Source organism: Mustela erminea, chromosome 3 (genome assembly GCF_009829155.1).
Source record: "Mustela erminea isolate mMusErm1 chromosome 3, mMusErm1.Pri, whole genome shotgun sequence".
Classification (NCBI taxonomy): Eukaryota; Metazoa; Chordata; class Mammalia; order Carnivora; family Mustelidae; genus Mustela; species Mustela erminea.
In genome coordinates this window covers 33,638,043-33,655,335 of record NC_045616.1, presented here as the reverse complement: position 1 = coordinate 33,655,335, position 17,293 = coordinate 33,638,043, and the positions used below count along the sequence as shown (strand labels likewise).

At 39.8% G+C, this 17,293-nt stretch overlaps 1 protein-coding gene across 2 annotated transcripts in view; it reads left to right on the top strand.

The window, feature by feature from the left end:
- MAN2A1 (mannosidase alpha class 2A member 1) overlaps positions 1-17,293 on the top strand; it is a 169,062-nt gene that overhangs the window by 12,602 nt on the left and 139,167 nt on the right. For both annotated transcript variants that reach the window (XM_032335581.1, XM_032335580.1), the window contains exons 2-3: positions 13,593-13,850; positions 16,168-16,312. In XM_032335581.1, the coding sequence (XP_032191472.1) occupies positions 13,593-13,850; positions 16,168-16,312 (403 nt within the window). The remainder of the gene's footprint in view (positions 1-13,592; positions 13,851-16,167; positions 16,313-17,293) is intronic.

Sequence of the window (17,293 nt, the reverse complement as noted above, 5' to 3'; positions counted from 1 at the left end):
GCATGGAGGTGGTGTGGGTGGGGGCCTTATGGTTCTAACCTCCATTTACATCTGGAAACCCTTGGGTGGAGACGGAGCTGCATCCTGGAGCCTGGACACAGCGCCAGCAACTGGAGTCCTGACCACATTTTTGGAGGGTGGCAAGAGGATGGGGTTCACAAAGGTGGGGGAAACTGAAGTGGCCTGTTACTCTAGGTCAGGGCTGGGAGGCACAGTGATTCAGGGGCAATGTCTGAGTCCTGGGGGTCCCCTCCTGGGGCAAGGCATGGTGAGCCTGAAGTCCTAGCTCTTCCCTTCACTGTCACTTGGCACTCTCGTATACCTGCGCCCGAGTAGGTTCTGCTAATGTCCTACGTAGGCAGGTGTGAGATTGATGAGTAACGATTTGCCAAGGCAAAGCCCACCGCTCCTGTGTTTTGGCAAGGTGTTACATAATTAAGTGCTCTTTGTGCTCATATGGTGAGTACATTTATTTCTTTGAATGGGCCAGTGGAAGCACAAAGGCAATAATACCTTGGAAGAGATTCAGGCATGATAAGCTTCAGGTCTGGAAAACACCATTAAAAGGTCATTTGTCACTGTGGTTTGTGGCTTGTTAAAACTGTAGTATTACATACACGACTGTGGCCACAGCCTCAGGTCACACTCTTTCTGGCCTCAGCACCGCACATCTTAAGAGGTGGGGTGGTCATTGAGGGGTTTCTTGTCATTTTATGAAACCAGAATGCCTTCCTGTTAGGTGCCTGCAATCTGACTGAATATAAATAGCAGGATTCTTCTGTGTAGTTGAATAGCGGCTGACTGACTTGGAGCTACTGCAGGAACGGTGACACCCCTGCTGGAAAAACAGACTCTCTTTTACCAAATCACTGTTTTTATATTTAGCTTTAATACTGTGGTTCTTAACCGAGGATGTGTGAGAATTGCCTGGTGAGCCTTTTACAATTATTAAAGGCAGATCTGGGCACTCTCTATAGGTGATCCCCATTTGTCACCACTGCTTTAAATTCCTATTTGTACTGACCACTCAAATATAGATTCTTCTGACTCGGAGACTTCGTGTCTACTTCACGCCGCCGTTGAGCTGTCTCATAGTTCCAGAATAGAACCTTTGCCCCTCCCTCTGCTCCTTTCCCGGGGCTCGCTCCTGATTACCCTAAAATACCCCCCATCTTCTTCCCACTTGCCTCAGTAAAACAAACAAACAAACAAAAAAACACAACAGCTATTTTTCTTCTTTCTCTGTACCTCCCTAGCTCATCTGTCTTGTCACAGCCTTTTGCTTTCCTCCACCGCCTAGATCCAAGCCACCGCGGCATTGACTCCCGATTGCCCCACCATATTGCCCCACCATAGCTCCAGAGTAACCTTAACACACTTTTTGCTCACTGACCCTAAAATGGTCCAAGATGAAGATGTTGATGTGTCTTTCTTGGAAAAATATTTTTAACTATTAAGTCTTTCTCTACCTCCTTTGGTCAAAGATAGGTGTAGAGCCTCGTGAGACCAAAACATGCCCCCCGGGAGATAGGCTGTAGAGTCACATGCACTCACCTCTCATTGCTCCATTGCAGGGGCTCTCAGCTGCGGAGGCTCACAGCTCTCCAACTCTCTGATGGGAATTTGGACGGACTTCCTCTAAGAGGACCAGCCAGGGGAAACTTTATTTATACAGGGTCAGCTCTTTACTGGCTATGTTAGTTTCCTGTTGTTGCTCTTGCAAAGCACACGGAGTGGCTTAAAACAGAAAAATCTATGTCTTCCAGTTTTGAGGATTTGAAGTTTGAAATGGGTCTTACTGGACTGAACTCAAGATGTTGGCATGGCTGCCTCTCTTCCAGAGACTTTAGGGGAGAATCTGTTGCCTCATCTTTTCCATCTTCTAGAAGCTACCTACATTCCTTGGTTCCAAGCCTCCTCCAGCATGGCATCACTCTGACTTCCTCTTCCTTCTTTGTATCTCCTCTGCTTCTAATTCCCATCTCCCATTTTTCCCCCATAAGGACCCACATGATTACATTGGCCTGTCAATATTTTAGGACAGTCTCCCCATCTCAGAATCCTTAAGTTAACCACATCAGCAAAGTCCCTTTTGCCATGTAAAGTCACAGAGTCACAGGTTTCAGGGATTAGAACCTGAACATCACTGGGATGGCTATCCTTCTGCCTATAACACCAGACACTCTTTAAACTCATTTGTATGTGCTCACTAATTGAACACTCATAACCACCCTGTGGGTGAGTTATTACTCATTATCCTCATTTTACAGATGAGGAAACAGGCACGGGAAAGTTATATAGTTTGCCCAGAGATTCACTGGGGTAGTGGAGCTGTAATTCATAATTGGCTTGGCTTCATTTTTTATCTTATTTTATTTTCCAGCTTTATTGAGATATAATTGATGTAGAACACTGTATTACGTTTAAGTTGTACAATGTGTTGATTTGATACAATCATATATTACAAAATGGTTATTACCATGGTGTTAGCTAATACCTCCATCATGTCACATAATTACCATTTCTTTGTTATGATGAGAACATTTAAGATTTACTCTCTTAGCAACTTTAAGTATGTAATACAGTATTGACTATAATCATCATGCTATACAGTGGATTCCCAGAACTGATTCATCTTATGATTGAAAGGGGTTTCTGTTTTTTTGTTTTTTTTAAATAACTGTAAGTTTATACCCTTTCATCAACAACTCTCTGTTTCCCCTTCCACGCTCTACCATTCTACTGTGTTTCTTTGACTTCAACTCTTTTGGATTCCTCATGTAAGTGATACCATACAGCATGTGACTTTTTCTGTCTGACTTATTTCACTTAGTGTATCCTCAAGGTCCATCTATGTTGTCATAAATGAAAGTTTTCTTTTTTATGGCTGAATAGTTTTCAAGTGTGTGTGTATACATATACTTTCATAGACTATCTCTTTCCATCCCTTCACTTTGGATTTATGTGTGTCCTCAAACCTGAAGTGAGTCTGTTATGGACAGCATACAGTTAGGTCTTGTTTGATTTTTTTTTTTTTTTGTTTTTTTTTAATAAATCTATGCAGCCACTCTTTGCCGTTTGGGTAGAGAATTCAGTCCATTTACATTTAAAGTAATTATTGATAGGTAGAAACTTTAGTCATTTTATTGATTGTCTTTTTTGTAGTTCCCATGTTCCTTTCTTCCTCTTGCTGCCTTCCTTTGTGACTTGGTGATTTTCCATAGTGGTATGCTTTGATTATTATCTCCTCATCTTGTGTGCATCTGCTATAGTTTTCTGCTTTGTGGTTACCATGACACTTACATAGACATTTTATAGATATATATTTTATGGTAACAAATTTGATCACATACAAGAACTTTACCCTTTTATTATTTTACCCTCCCTTTTATGTTTTTGATTTCACAGCTCATCTTTTTCTGTTGTGTATCCATTAACAAATATTGTAGCTGTAGTTATTTTTAATACTCTTGTCCTTTAACCATTTTATTGTACAATTAAATGGCTGACACTCCACCATATTGAAGTATTATTTTGGGTTTGACTGTATGCTTAACTTTTACCAGTAGGTTTTATATTTTCATAGGCTTTCATGTTACTAACTAGTGTGTTTTATTTTAGCTTGAACTATTTTTTGCATTCCTTATAAGGCAGGTGCTGTGGTGATGAATTCCACCTTAGCCTTTGTTTGGGGAAATCTGTACCTCTTTTTCATTTCTAAAGGTCAACTTTGTTAGATGGTATATTTTTGGTTGGCATTTCTCTTCTTTCAGTACTTTGAATGTATCATCTCACTATCTCCTGCCCTATAAAGTTTCTGCTAAGAAATCTACCAATAGTCTAATGGAGGTTCCTTTTTTCCCCTCTCACAGCTTTTAAGATTCTCTTTGACTTTTGACACTTTTATTATAATGTGTCTTGGAGAGGATCTCTTTAAGATGATTTGGTATGGTGACCTCTTGGTTCCATGAACCTGAATATCCATATCTCTTCATATTGGGGAAGTTCTCAGCCATTGTTTCTTTAATTAAGCTTTTCTGCCTCCTTTTTTTCTGTCCTTGAATTCTAATAATTTGCAGATTGCTTATTAGTCTTTTGTTGGTATCTCACAGATGATGTATGCTTTCTTCACTCTTTTTCATTCCTTTTTCATTTTTCTTCCTTTGATTGGATAATTTCAATTGATCTTTCTTAGAGCTCACTTACTCTTTCTTCTGCTTGGTCAAGTCTTAAAGCTTTTTGTTGACATCAGTTCAATCACTGTTTCCTTCAACTCCAAAATTTGTTTGGTTCTTATTTATGTTTTCCATCTCTTTGTTGAACTTCTCATTTTGTTCTTGTATTGTTTTCCTGATATTATTAAATTTTTATCTATATTCTCTTGTAACTCTGAACATCTTTAAGAACATTATTTTAAATTATTTGTTGGGAGATAGCTATATTTCCATTTTGGAAAGGTTTACTATATTCTTTTGGTAGTCACGTTTTCCTGAGTTTTAGTGATCCCTGTAACTTTGCACAGGTGTTTATGCTTTTGAAGAAGAAGTCACCTCTTCCAGACTTTATGGACTGACTTTGGCAAGAGAAGCCTTTTAGCTGTGTGGGAGAGGGGACATTGGAGCATGCTAGTGAACCCAGAATGCCCCCAGATCTAGCACCTGTGACTCCAGCTCTAGTGGTATAGGGCACCAAGTTCAGGGACATGTGGTAACATCCCTTTTAAGGTGGCATGATGTCTCTTTGGCTTAGATTGCTGGGGTCCACAGCTTTAACAACTGCGTGATCCTTGCCAAATGCTCCAGGGTGTCAGCGGTGTCTGCAAGGGCTGCTTGTGTCCTCACTGGCACCTCCAGACCTAGTGACAGGGGCTAGGGAAGATAGCAGTGGTGGCCAAAGCTGGTTGTGTGTACCTGCTGAGCTGTAGAGACCTGTGCAGTGGCAGAGGCTTGTTGCACACATGCATGTAGTGGTGGGATCCAAAGCAGGCAGCAAAGCTGGGGCCAACAGTGAGTGCCCTGGTAGTTGCAGGGGCCCAGGTGGTTGATGGGTACTACCATGACTGCTCAGTCTCACCACAGGCACACAGCAGTGGAGTCTGGCAGTGGAGGTCAAGCTAGGGATGGGCTGTGCACAGCTGGAGTGTCTGATGCCAGAAGAGGATGATGGTGCAGACTAGTGACCGAAGACGGGACCTCATCCATGTTCACAAGTAGCTGTGGAGGCTCTGGCTATCAGCTTGCTCTCCTATTTTTGCAGTCTCCTCCTGAATGTGTGCAGGCAGTGGAGGCTGGTGACAAGTGTCAGATTGGCAGCATGTATGTGCATAGCTGGAGGGGTTAACTCCATGGCAGTGGGGATCAGCCATGTGGGTCTGGGCTGGAGTCTTGCACTTTAGCAGCCACAGAGGCCCTAGCTGGCTGCTGGTGTGGTTCCTAAGTTCCAGAGGGGCTTGGTGGGGAGAGAGCAGGAGGGCGACAGGTGGGTGGCATTAGCAAATGCCAATACAAGGGTTGTGAAAACTGGTAAAATCTGCAGGGATTCCATGGCAGCTGTGCTGGCTTTTGGTTCCTTCGGTGGTGAAAGCTGGGTTTGTCTGTAGAGCAGGTCACTATGAACCATTCTTGTTCATGCTATGTGGCTCCTATTGGTATCCCCTGCTTTTCTTCCTTGTTCCTAGTTGTCTCTCTGTGTCTCTTTGGGTGGTTGGTGCTCCCAGTGGCTGGGGGACCTGTTTGATCCTGCTCTTCTTTCTTAGCAAGAGGAACTCTTTCTGGGGGGGAGCTCCCTCTTGTCATTGAGCATTGCTGCCCTGGGGGATAGGATGATGCGGGCAAAATGAAGCAGTCTTTTTTTTTTTTTTTTTTTCCTGTATGGTTATTTTCAGATTTTTTGTTCCACTCTGTTTTAAAGTTTTATAAGTAGACTCCAGAGCTGCTCCACAGCAGTTTTTGTTCATAGATAGCTGTTTCATTGTTCATCTTTGTGGGAGGATGGAGGCTGGGGTCTCCCATGCTGCCATTGATGACATTACTCTTGGCTTAACTTTAGAGTCTGTTCTTATCACAGTTGTTATGCCCTGAAAAGTTGTACCATTCAAAGTGATTTTAGGGGCTCTGGGGTGGCTCAGTTGGTTAAGTGTCTGCCTTCAGCCCAGGTCATGATCCTGGGGTCCTGGGATAGAACCCCACATCAGGCTCCCTGCTCAGTGGGGAGTCTGCTTCTCCATCTTCCTCTGCCCTTCCCCCTGCTTCTGTTCTCTCTCTCTCTCTCTCAAATAGGTAAATAAAATCTTAAAAAAAAAAAAAAACCCAAAACAAAGTGATTTTAGAAAGCCATAGTTTTGTTCCAACAACAGCAGAAGTAATGTCTTCTTGAATGCCTATTTGGTAGCAGGCTCTGTGCTAAGTTCTTTGCAGCCATTCCAAGCAATATGTGTTAGCACTGCATTTTTCTTATAAAGGAAACTGAGGTCCAGGAAAGTTAAGTAACTTCCCCAAGGTCACAGTGTTACTAAGTGCCAAACTGAAGATTAGAACCCACATCGTCTGACCCAGAGCTCTAGTGCTTAACCGTTCATCTAAACTGCCTTTATCTTTATCTGGTAAAAGGAGTTATTAAAACTAAAGATAATCATTATTTGCTTTTACTAAAAATAAAAATGTGGTGAGGTATAATATCCTAAAGCGTGAAATAGAGGAATCTGGTACAAGGATAATTAGGAGAATTAATATCCAGTTAAGCAGATTATCAAAGGGTGCAGGTTTGTGATTTATGTCACCCTCTAGGGTAGTTTAGGGGTGATTTGCCAAATGGCTTATCTAAAGTATTTCGCTGACATGCATGAGGTTGGAGGTGTAGGTCCCAAACCTGGCTGATCACCAGAGTCACCTGTGGAGCATAAACATTGCAGTTTCTGGGACCCTTCCCAAAGGATCCGGGGTGGATCCCCGGGATTTGTAATTCTTTTTCAAGATTTATTTATTGGAGAGAGAGAGAGAGAGAGAGAGAGAGAGCGCACATGCACACATGCAGGGAAAGGGGCAGAGGGAAAGAATCTTCAAGCAGACGCCCCTGCTGAGCATGGAGCTCTACTGCGGCCCAGCCCCATCTCACAACCCTGGGATAATGACCTGAGCTGAAACCAAGAATCTGATGCTTAACCTAATGGGCCACTTAGGGGTCCCTGGGATCTGTAGTTTTGAGCAGCCTTTCCGATGCTTCTGATGGTTACTCTTAGAGCCTTTTACCCATTTACATCGGTACACTGTGGGCACATTTTAGGACAGAATCCATGTCCAAAAAGATATTGATGTACGGCATGATTTACTGAATCTTACAAAATCTGACAAGCGGGAAAAGAAAGCATGAATGACAGGTGGTATGGAGCTGGAGTTTCAGACATACATATACACACATATGTATTGCAGTAAAATTTTGTTTCTTTCGAATCCCACCATTGGTGATTATATTATAAATAATATTTTCTCTATCATTCTCTTAACTAGAAACTTGATTTCATTGAGTGAAGATCTTTTACCACTACTGTGGTAGGAAGAATTCTTTCTTTTGGTTCTTTACCAAACCCTCTTCATCCCCCGTATTAGTTGAAATTAGAGCCCAGTGAGCTATGATCACTGATAGTAGTGAACGTTGAAACTTTTGGTTGGACTGTAGAGTCCATAATCTTTGCCTACCCTCAAAGAGGAGCCACATAGTCTACCCTACTCACAAGGTCATGATTGTCAATCTGTGGCCAAACATAGCTCAATTTCTATATCATTTCCCTCTCAGTCAGTGAAGATCACCCTATAATTTAGGACTTTCTTTCTCATTCTTATCTACTTTTTGGGTCACAGTGAAGATTTTTGTGAATTTTTTTTCTTAAAAAAAATTGTTAGACTGTTTTATTTTTATTCATATTATTTTTGGTGTAAGCTGTGTGCCAAAAAATGGCATTTAATACTGCCTTGTCTTAGGAAAAAATGTTACTTTTTTTTTCTTTCTTCACTCTGCTATAAATATTTGTAATTCTTTTGTGCATCAGGCATTGTGCTAGGCATCAGGGTACAGTGGTGAATAAAACAGCTGTGGTGACTGTTCTCAATTTAGAGATTTACTTAGTGATGAAAATGGGGGAACAATATATGAATAAATAGGTAAAAAATGTAATAAGGCTGGGGAAGAAGCAGGAAATAGAGAAAAACACAAGAAGGCCTATTTTAAATAGGACGGCTGGGGAAGCCTGTGCTGAGGGAACATTTCAGGTGAGATTTGAAGGACTGTGTAAAGGGAGAATGTGTATGGAGGTCCTGAGGTGGGTTGAGGAGGACCTGGCTGACAACTGAGCTGAGATCAGGGTGAAGCTACATTGGGGGAAGGATAGATAGATGCAGGTGTTTACTGATTGTAGTAGAAGTGCAGTTAGAAACTACCACTGGATTGTTAGAAGGGTAACGCAGCTGCTCAGGGCATGGTTGAAGGATATAAGCCTTGCACTGGGGAATTAGTTAAGAGGCTGCTGTGTACTAGGCAGGAGAGGTTGCTGGAGTCTTGAATTAGTGTGGTTGCAGCTGAGAGGGAGAGACAGAGAATGATTCCACAAGTATTTTAGAAGTAGTAAGGAAAGAGCTTGCAGATAAGTTAGATGTATGAACAGGGTGGGGAAGGAGGAAGAATCCGTTATTCCACCAAGATTTTGGGAGTGACCGACTAGATGGGGATTAGTGCTACTCCCTGAAAATTTGAGGATTGTAGAAGGCATTTTTGGGGAGCGTATCTTTTGGACACAAGTTTGAAACCCAAGTCGAGGAGTGGAATAGTTGTTTGGCTCGATGAGTTTGTTTTTCAGAGAAGAGGCTTCAGCTGGAGATAGAAATAGAGATGAGACACCAGTACAAAAAAATGGAATTAAAATCATGGAGTTGATGAGATAACTTAAGACGTATAGAGAAGGCAGAGAGCTCAGGTGTTAACCTTGAGGCAGGCACTCTGTCATTTAGATGCTAGGGGGAGAAGGAGACTGATAAACAGGAGGCAGGAGGAACCCCAAGAGCATGCTGGTCTGCGAGTTAGTGAAGAAAATGTTGCCAGGAGGAAGAAATGGTCTAGTGTGCTGATGCTTCTTGAGATGATGAGTAAGGGGAGGGGAGTGTATGCTTATCATGGCTGACAACATGGAAGCCTTTGGGGACTTTGCAGGGGCAGTTTTGGTAGAGCAGTGGGCAGATGCTGATTGGACTGGGCAGTTGAGGGAATAGGAGTTTAGAAGGAAGGGGAGGGGTGATTAGTATAGACTCTTCATACTCTATGTATGGAATCGTGGGGCTAAGGAAAACACTGGAGTTTGATTTGGTGTTTTGGATAGGATATCATGTTAAGTTGAACCATAGGAACTCGGTAAATTTTACTATGTTTGGCTTGAGAGAATGGCAGATTTCATATTGCTTGACCTGAGGTTACATGTTCCACAATTGAGAATGAGTTACATTTTTAAAAAGGGAGCTTGATGAAGCAGTGTTGAGAGAGTTTTAACCAAAAGAATACCAGCCTTTGAGCTATTGAGAGAGTTGGGTTTGGAGCTCACCAGTCAAGTGTTGGCCTTTGAAGTGGGGAAGGGGAAGGCACACATTTTTTTTCCACTGTAACAGGAAGGAAGATGCTGATGTGCAGATTCGGCCGAGCTTGAGTGATCACGGTGATGCCAATTCCGGCAGCTAGTGCTTACCTGGGGCAAATAATTATGTAATAAGCTTTCAGATTTAGCTGTAGGTGTACATTGATTGATTTTGCTCATAGGACTGAGTGGGTACTGATCCTGTTTTGCCTTGTACGAGGCTCTAAATTTTCTCTCTTAACAGTCATTCGGATTAGTGATTTTTTTGCTCAATTTTTCTCTTTCATCAAAAGCGAAGTAAATCAGATATCATGACCTTCTTCTCCACTCCTCAGCAGTGCAACATCATGGCCTCCCTATAGAACTGATTAGCAAATCAAAGAGTAAAACGGTTTTCTCACAAGTGATTTTCTTACCCTACAGTAAATTTTCTTTTTCAGTATTACTATCAGTATTCCTTGACTTGTCAGTGTAATTGAAACATTATCTATGATTTCTGTTCCTTTAATGCAGACTACAAGCACATCCTTTTAAGGCCATACTACTCTTCTCTGTTGTATATACAAAATTTGTTTATGAGGTGCATGTGTTTCAAGGATTTCAGCCATTTGGGGGGAGACTTTGTGGCACCACATAATATAGTTTATAAAAAATGATTTTCATTAGATTATTCTGCTGACATATCCCCAGGCCACAATTTTCTCCACGGTCTTACTAATTTGGTACAGAATTCCAGGTACTGATCATTAATTGTATCTCTAAAGCTACAATGAGATAAAAATTTGTCTTTGGTGCCTGCAGGGTTATTTTTCACGAAACATCTACCTCTTGTAATGTTTATTTTGAGTAATACTCTCATCCATGGGTTATGGGGCTAGGGCCATTGTAAGAATATTCCCAGATGGAGCCCTCTTCTTTCTCAGTGTGTGCTTATTGAACTACCTGTAGGCAGCTTTGCTGTATGCATGGCTCCAAAATGATCATTTCCTGAAAGTACAGAAAGGTCTGGAGAAGTGCAGGCACCCTATATTAATTTATACACTGCTAGTTTATTGGAGGATGAAATATGTAGTATTTAAAAGCTCTAGGGTGCTGATATTTTAGACTAAGTTTTATTGTGCGGAGGAAGGTAGCTTTACTAGAGGCAGGACAAGTCATCATGTTCTAATTCTGCTTGGAATCAGAGGAACTTGATTTACTGTTGTTACCTGCTGTGGTAGAAATTGCAAACATCGCTTGTATCTTCAGGATTGGAAATATTCAACAGAACACATCAGGTTTCAAAAAGCTGTAGTCTCCGTGTTTTGAAAATAAGCGAAGAAAAGTTTTTCCCCTTATTTCAGATGGTCTTTGATAGCACGTCTGTTTTGGAAGATCTGTATGGATTAGTTAGGAAAATCTGTATGGACTCTCACGTATTTTGAGCTTCTTTGGGTGAGCTTTGGGTTATGCCAAGGGGACTGTCTTTGGCCTTTCTGCTGAGAATTGCTCAACCAGCATCGATGTCTGCTGATAAAGAAGGGTTTGTACTATGATAGTGCTCACTAGCTTTGCTGACCCGAAGTCTCCATGGTTCACCCAGCTTCTCTTTGAGCCCTGAACTGGTGTTGCACTGATCCATCCTGTTTCCTTTGCTTTGCCATTTTTAGTCATGAACTGATACATTTTCTCCCTCTTGCTTTTCACTAGAGGAAATGGGGCTTATCTTACAGGATGAGTTCTGTGTTAAAACCTTGCACTTCCGGCTTCTATATAATAGACTGATGAACAGGCTTCAGAGTTCTACCTCTTGGAGACATAGCACGCTATCCCAGAGGAGACAGTTGGCTTATAGGACTACAGTTTTGACATATAGAGCTATTTCTGTCACATGTCTCTAAGTAGGGTAGGGGAGCATCTTTCAGGCATGTGAAGGCTATCTTAATGTTTCTTGTCTCAGGATTTGGATATTTGTCCCCATGGTCATCTTTTCTTCCACCTCCCTCCTCCCCACAAAGATAATGTGCTGTTGACTTGCTTCTAATTTTGGATATTTCTTTTCTCATTCCAAAATATTTTCTCTAGTCCCTTCAGACTTCTGTCATTTTCACACAGTTTGCTCCAGTGGCCTTCCCTTGGTAGACACCAGTCTGCTGACTTGTCCCCTCCCCTTGTTGAACTGGCCTCTAACCCGGAAGTAGAATCATTTTTTCTCCTGGCTTCCCTATCACAAAGTTAGCAGCTGTTCATAACAGGCTAAAGAAGAATATAAACACCCGTAACCAGTTTTTACCATCTTGATTATGGTCTTTCATATTTTTTTCAAAAAGGATGGTATCAAATTATAATTATTCTGTGCATGCTTTTTAAGCGTTTTCTCCATTGTACCTCCTGATATACCTTCCCATATATTTCTGTTTTTAAGGAATTTATATTTCTAAATTTTTGTGACTGAAAGCATTTCCATGATATAGATGTACCATTTGACCAGTTCTTTACCTTTGGACATTTAAATGTTTTCTCTTTTCCCTTCCTCTTTCTTACTGTCCTCCTGTTATTTCCTTCTTCCTTTTTTCTGACTTCCTGTTCTTTACTGGTGATAGAACTTTTGTTTTTGGGTGTCCAGAGTTATTTGCTCACTGTGTGTGTTGTTATTTTATTAAACCCCAGTGTGGACTTTTTGGGTAGGCTGTTTCTGGTGACAGTGTCACTTTCTTTGTTTAGGTACAGACCCATATCTTATGTATATCTGTCTTCCCAGCATGTAGCATTATGCCTGGTACAGTGGGTATTCACTAAAGATTTATTGTGGAGTTCCAGAAATATAAAGGCCATGGGACAAATATTTAAGTATCTACCATATATTTAAGGCCCAAGATATAGGCGTGAAGAAGACAAAGATTGTCCTTGCTCTCATAAGCTGAAATATTATTCTCTACAATAAGGTTTATGTTATAAAGATGACAAACCTCTTAAAGAAATGTGAGGATCAATGAAAAAACCTTAAATTCAGGGTGCTGGGTGACTCATTTGGCTAAGTGTCTGCCTTCGGCCCACGTTGTGATCCCGGGGTCCTGGGATCAAGACCCACATCAGGGCCCCTGCTCAGTGGGGAGCCTGCTTCTCCCTCTGCCCCTCCTCCTCCACTTGTGCTCTGTCTCTCATTTTTTTCTCTCAAATAAATAAAATATATATTTTTTAAAGATTTTATTTATTTATTTGACAGACAGAGATCACAAGTAGGCAGAGAGGCAGGCAGAGAGAGAGGAGGAAGCAGGCTCCCTGCTGAGCAGAGAGCCTGATGCGGGGCTCGATCCCAGGACCCTGGGATCATGACCTGAGCTGAAGGCAGAGGCTTTAACCCACTGAGCTACCCAGGTGCCCCTCAAATAAATAAAATCTTTAAAAAAGAAAAATAAAAACAATAAAAAACCTTAAGTCACACAATGTGGGAAAAGCAGTCTACATGACCTCTAGCGTGGTTACTTTTCATGCATATGGCTAATTTGAGTTGATTAATTGATCTTCCTGTAGATGATATTTCTTATTTAGGATTGTCCGCTAGGGTTACTACAATGGAATGATTTTTTTCGGGTTCATACTTTTTGACCCTTTCAAGTAGCAGAATCAGTTAACTGAAATTTAAAATTTCATACCTGAACATAATATGTTGTACTTAGCTATTATAGAGAACTCAACAGTCTTTTAGGACTGGGTTTGGGGCAATAGGAAATAAATCCCCAAATATTTTTGGTCTCTCTGTTGCACATTTTAAAACACGATTAAACAAAGATTGCAGCCATGGAGATTTTCTGCTGTAAATTGGTGTTTCAACACAGCCAGCTGTTCATGCTTTTTGTGATCCCACTTACAAAAGTGGAAAGTAAAGGGTGAGTAGCTGCCCTCTTGGGCAGGCACATAATTTAAAAAAAAAAATGTGTGTGCCTCAGCAGAGCTATATTAGAGTTTCATATAGCTGCCTTTTTCTTTTTTATTGTAGGGCCAGCTCTCAATGTTGCAAGAAAAAATAGACCATTTGGAACGTTTGCTAGCTGAGAATAATGAGATCATCTCAAATATTAGAGACTCGGTCATCAATTTGAGTGAGTCTGTGGAGGATGGTCCAAAAAGTTCACAAGGCAATTTCAGCCAAGGTGCTGGCTCACCTCTTCTGCCATCAAAACAATTGTCCCTTGTAGTGGACCCCGAAGACTGTTCATTCTCTTTGCAGAGTGGAAGTCAGAATTCAGATGTGCAGGTAATGTATGCATTTGTTAATTATCATTGGGTTTTTCTTGCTTTTATTTCTTTTTTGATCTGGTGTCTGTTTTAACTTAGTAAGTTACTTAAACTCTCTGGATTTCAGTTTCTGTTTTTGTAAAGTAAATTGATTAATCACATGATCATTAAAGTTCTTTTTAGTGATAAAATTCTATAATTCTGTGCTTCCCCCATTTTTTTTTATTATTTTATGCTTTATGATTATGACCTTCTTGTATGCTTCTTAGGTCTTATGTGATCTAGTAGATGAAGACCTTTAGAGGTTTAAATTTGTCTAAAGAGATTCTCTTATCTTCCTATAAAGAATATAGGAAAAGCTCTATTCTTAACTATATATCTTACACATTATAGGTTTCACACAGTGTAGGGTTAGATACCTTCTGGTGAATATCTCTTTGTGAGAGAGGGAAGGGAAATATTCTAGAGCTGTGCTGTTCAGTGTGAAAGTTATTATCCACATGTGGCTGCTGAGCACTTGAAATGTGGCTAGTTTGAATTGAGATGTGCTCTAATGTTAAAGACTTACTGTGAAAACAAATGCAAGATTCTTTGTTTCATTTTATATATATGTGGAGATAATATTATAAATATATTGGTTTAAGTAAATTTGTCTTAAAATAATTTCACTTATTTCATTTTACTAGGAAATTTAAAATTAAGGATTTTGGCTTGAATTCTGTTTTTCTTGGATAGCACCTTTCTAGACAGTAGAGGAGTTATAATCTAGGATAAAAAAGGACTTCTTCTTTTCTTAAATTTAAGGTCAAATGTGCTCTGTTCTGCCAGTTAGCACAGAGCTGTGTTTAACTTGTACCTTAGACCTGCAGCTGGAATTGGGTGACAGGTCCATAAGGAGCAAATATGTTACAGTTGGACAACATGGGTTGGCTCTGGCCTCCCTTCAGAGTAGATGTTTCCACTAACTTCTGGGGACAGAGAACGTGAGGATCTTGAAGTCATGACTCACAGGCCAACAGCTGGGACAGAGTTGGCCAGGCCTCATGCTTATAATCTTATCAACTAGTGTGTGACCAGGTTCACACACTATCAGGATTCTGTGTTGTGAAGGTATGTCTGTTTTTGTGAGTCTTGGCCTTGTATAGATTTTAAATAAGTACCTTTTAAAGGAAAACAACAAAAAAGGAGGGGGCTGTTAAATCTGGGCTGGACAGAAACACCTGTGCTGCTGAACAACCCCAGAATGTGGGCAAAGCGAGGCAGTGTGGGACAGGGCAAGCTGCAGGGCTAGGAAAAGAAGGAATAACAGAGACTGCTAACACATCCTCCTTTCCAGCTGGTTCCCAAAGAGTTATCGACTGTTCCTTGGGAGCATTTTATTTTATTTATTAAATAAATTCATACATTGTGAAGTGAGATGTTGTTGCCTTAAAATTCTTTGTATTCATTTCTTACATAATGGCTTGGTATCTTTAAATTTTTTTGTGGCCTGCTTAAATATTTTATAATATATAATAATTTTACATAATTTAAATGTTATCAAAGACATTTGCGTTCTTTGTCCCATTTAGTATTATAGAGGGGATGAAAAATCTAAGTTTTTAGGTTTCTTTTTTTTCCTTCAATATTTTTTCCTTTGTATCCAAAGAGGTTATTACCTAGGACTATTACATTGGAAATGTAGGCAACATTTGAACATTTAACAATTTCCATTTTCACATGATTATGCCTCATTGACTCAGTTGTAGTTTTATTTTTAGAATGAAGATAGTAAATAATATTTGCTAAGAGAAGGAATAGCTGTAGATGCATTTCCATTCAGATACAGATTTTAAAATATATGTGATTAATTGTAAAAAAAGGACAACTCGAAATAAAAAAAATAATTATCGATATTGTGTGTGAAAATCCTGAAATATTTGGTCATAATTGCATTTCATGAGAAATTTTTTCTTTGCTAAAATAAAAAAAGAGATTTTTTTTTCTTTGCTGTTTAGTTCCTATCAATTTCTATTAGATTGTATTAGAAGTCAAGCAGGGCAAGAAGTAATTGAATGAACTTATTTTTCATAAGAAGCAGATGGGGGAGGGGCTTATTTATCAGAATAGTTAAGTAACAGTAACATTTTAAGAATTTGAATGGTAATTAAATGTTTTCTGCCTTAAACTCTTCAGTTAATGTACATAGAAATAACTTTATCTGGTAAAATACATACAGGGTCAACACTGAAGAGCTCTGAGCAAATATTTTCCAACATTAAGTTCAAATTAAAAATGGTAATGCATGGTTAAACTTACTCTTTTTTTCCCCTTTATTTTGTCTTTTGTATTTTTAGATGTTGGATGTTTACAGTCTAATTCCTTTTGACAATCCAGATGGTGGAGTTTGGAAACAAGGATTTGACATTAGCTATTTATTTAATGAATGGGACTCTAAGCCCCTTCAAGTCTTTGTGGTGCCTCATTCCCATAATGACCCAGGTAAAATTTGCACTTCAAAAAAACTACAGGTTATTAAGCCGCTGTACACACAGAGTATTTTAATGAGAATCTGGTAGATCCAATTTCTCAAATGTTTGAGACATTATTTGTTGACTTATTACAGTAACAGATTTCTTTTATATATCATTGTATTTTGAGTTTTTATTTTTATCAATTTTTGTGCCATTCCTGGATAGTACTTGTACAGTGTAAAATGGTAATAAGCACAAGAAGATATTTGTTCTGGTAATGAAAAGTTGCACTCACTTAAAGTGCTGATGTTCATTATAGTTACGTCTTATAAAATACTGCATGGGAGAATTACTTCATGTTCATAAACTCTGCACTAAAAAAGGCAGAATTCTTGTGGGAAGGTTAGAATCTTTAAAATGGAAAAACAGTGTGAAGTGGTTAAGAGTCTTGGTCAGGTGGACCTGAGTGTGGAGTCCCAAGCCCCTGGTGTGAGACAACTTTAGGCAAGTTACTGAATATGAAAGTAAGTATTTTTTCCCCAGTAGAATCAGGATAAAGTACCTACTTCATTGGATGAGATGTAGAAGCATGACGCATGGCTCCAGGAACTGCTGTCATTATCATTTTTGTTATTATTTCATATGACAGCTTTTGTTATTTATTGGGGCTGGAGACTTTTTCCACCAACGTAAGGGAAAATCGCTAAAATTACAATGGGAAACATGATTCAGTGTAAGTAAATACGTCATGAATTTGGTTGCCGGACTTTTGGGGGCATATACTTCGAAAGACTTCCTTTGAGGACTGACTTAACGCTTCTGTTTGTTATTTTTCTCAATTTCTCCATTTCATCATTACTCATCTAGTATCATCTACTCACCATTATTCATCTAGTACTTTGAAGGCTTTTTCTTTACTCCCAACATTCATTTGTCCCTGACTTATATCCCTTCACATTGGTTTATTGGCATATGTTCCTTTTTGTTTCTAAGACAGTAGAATTTGTTA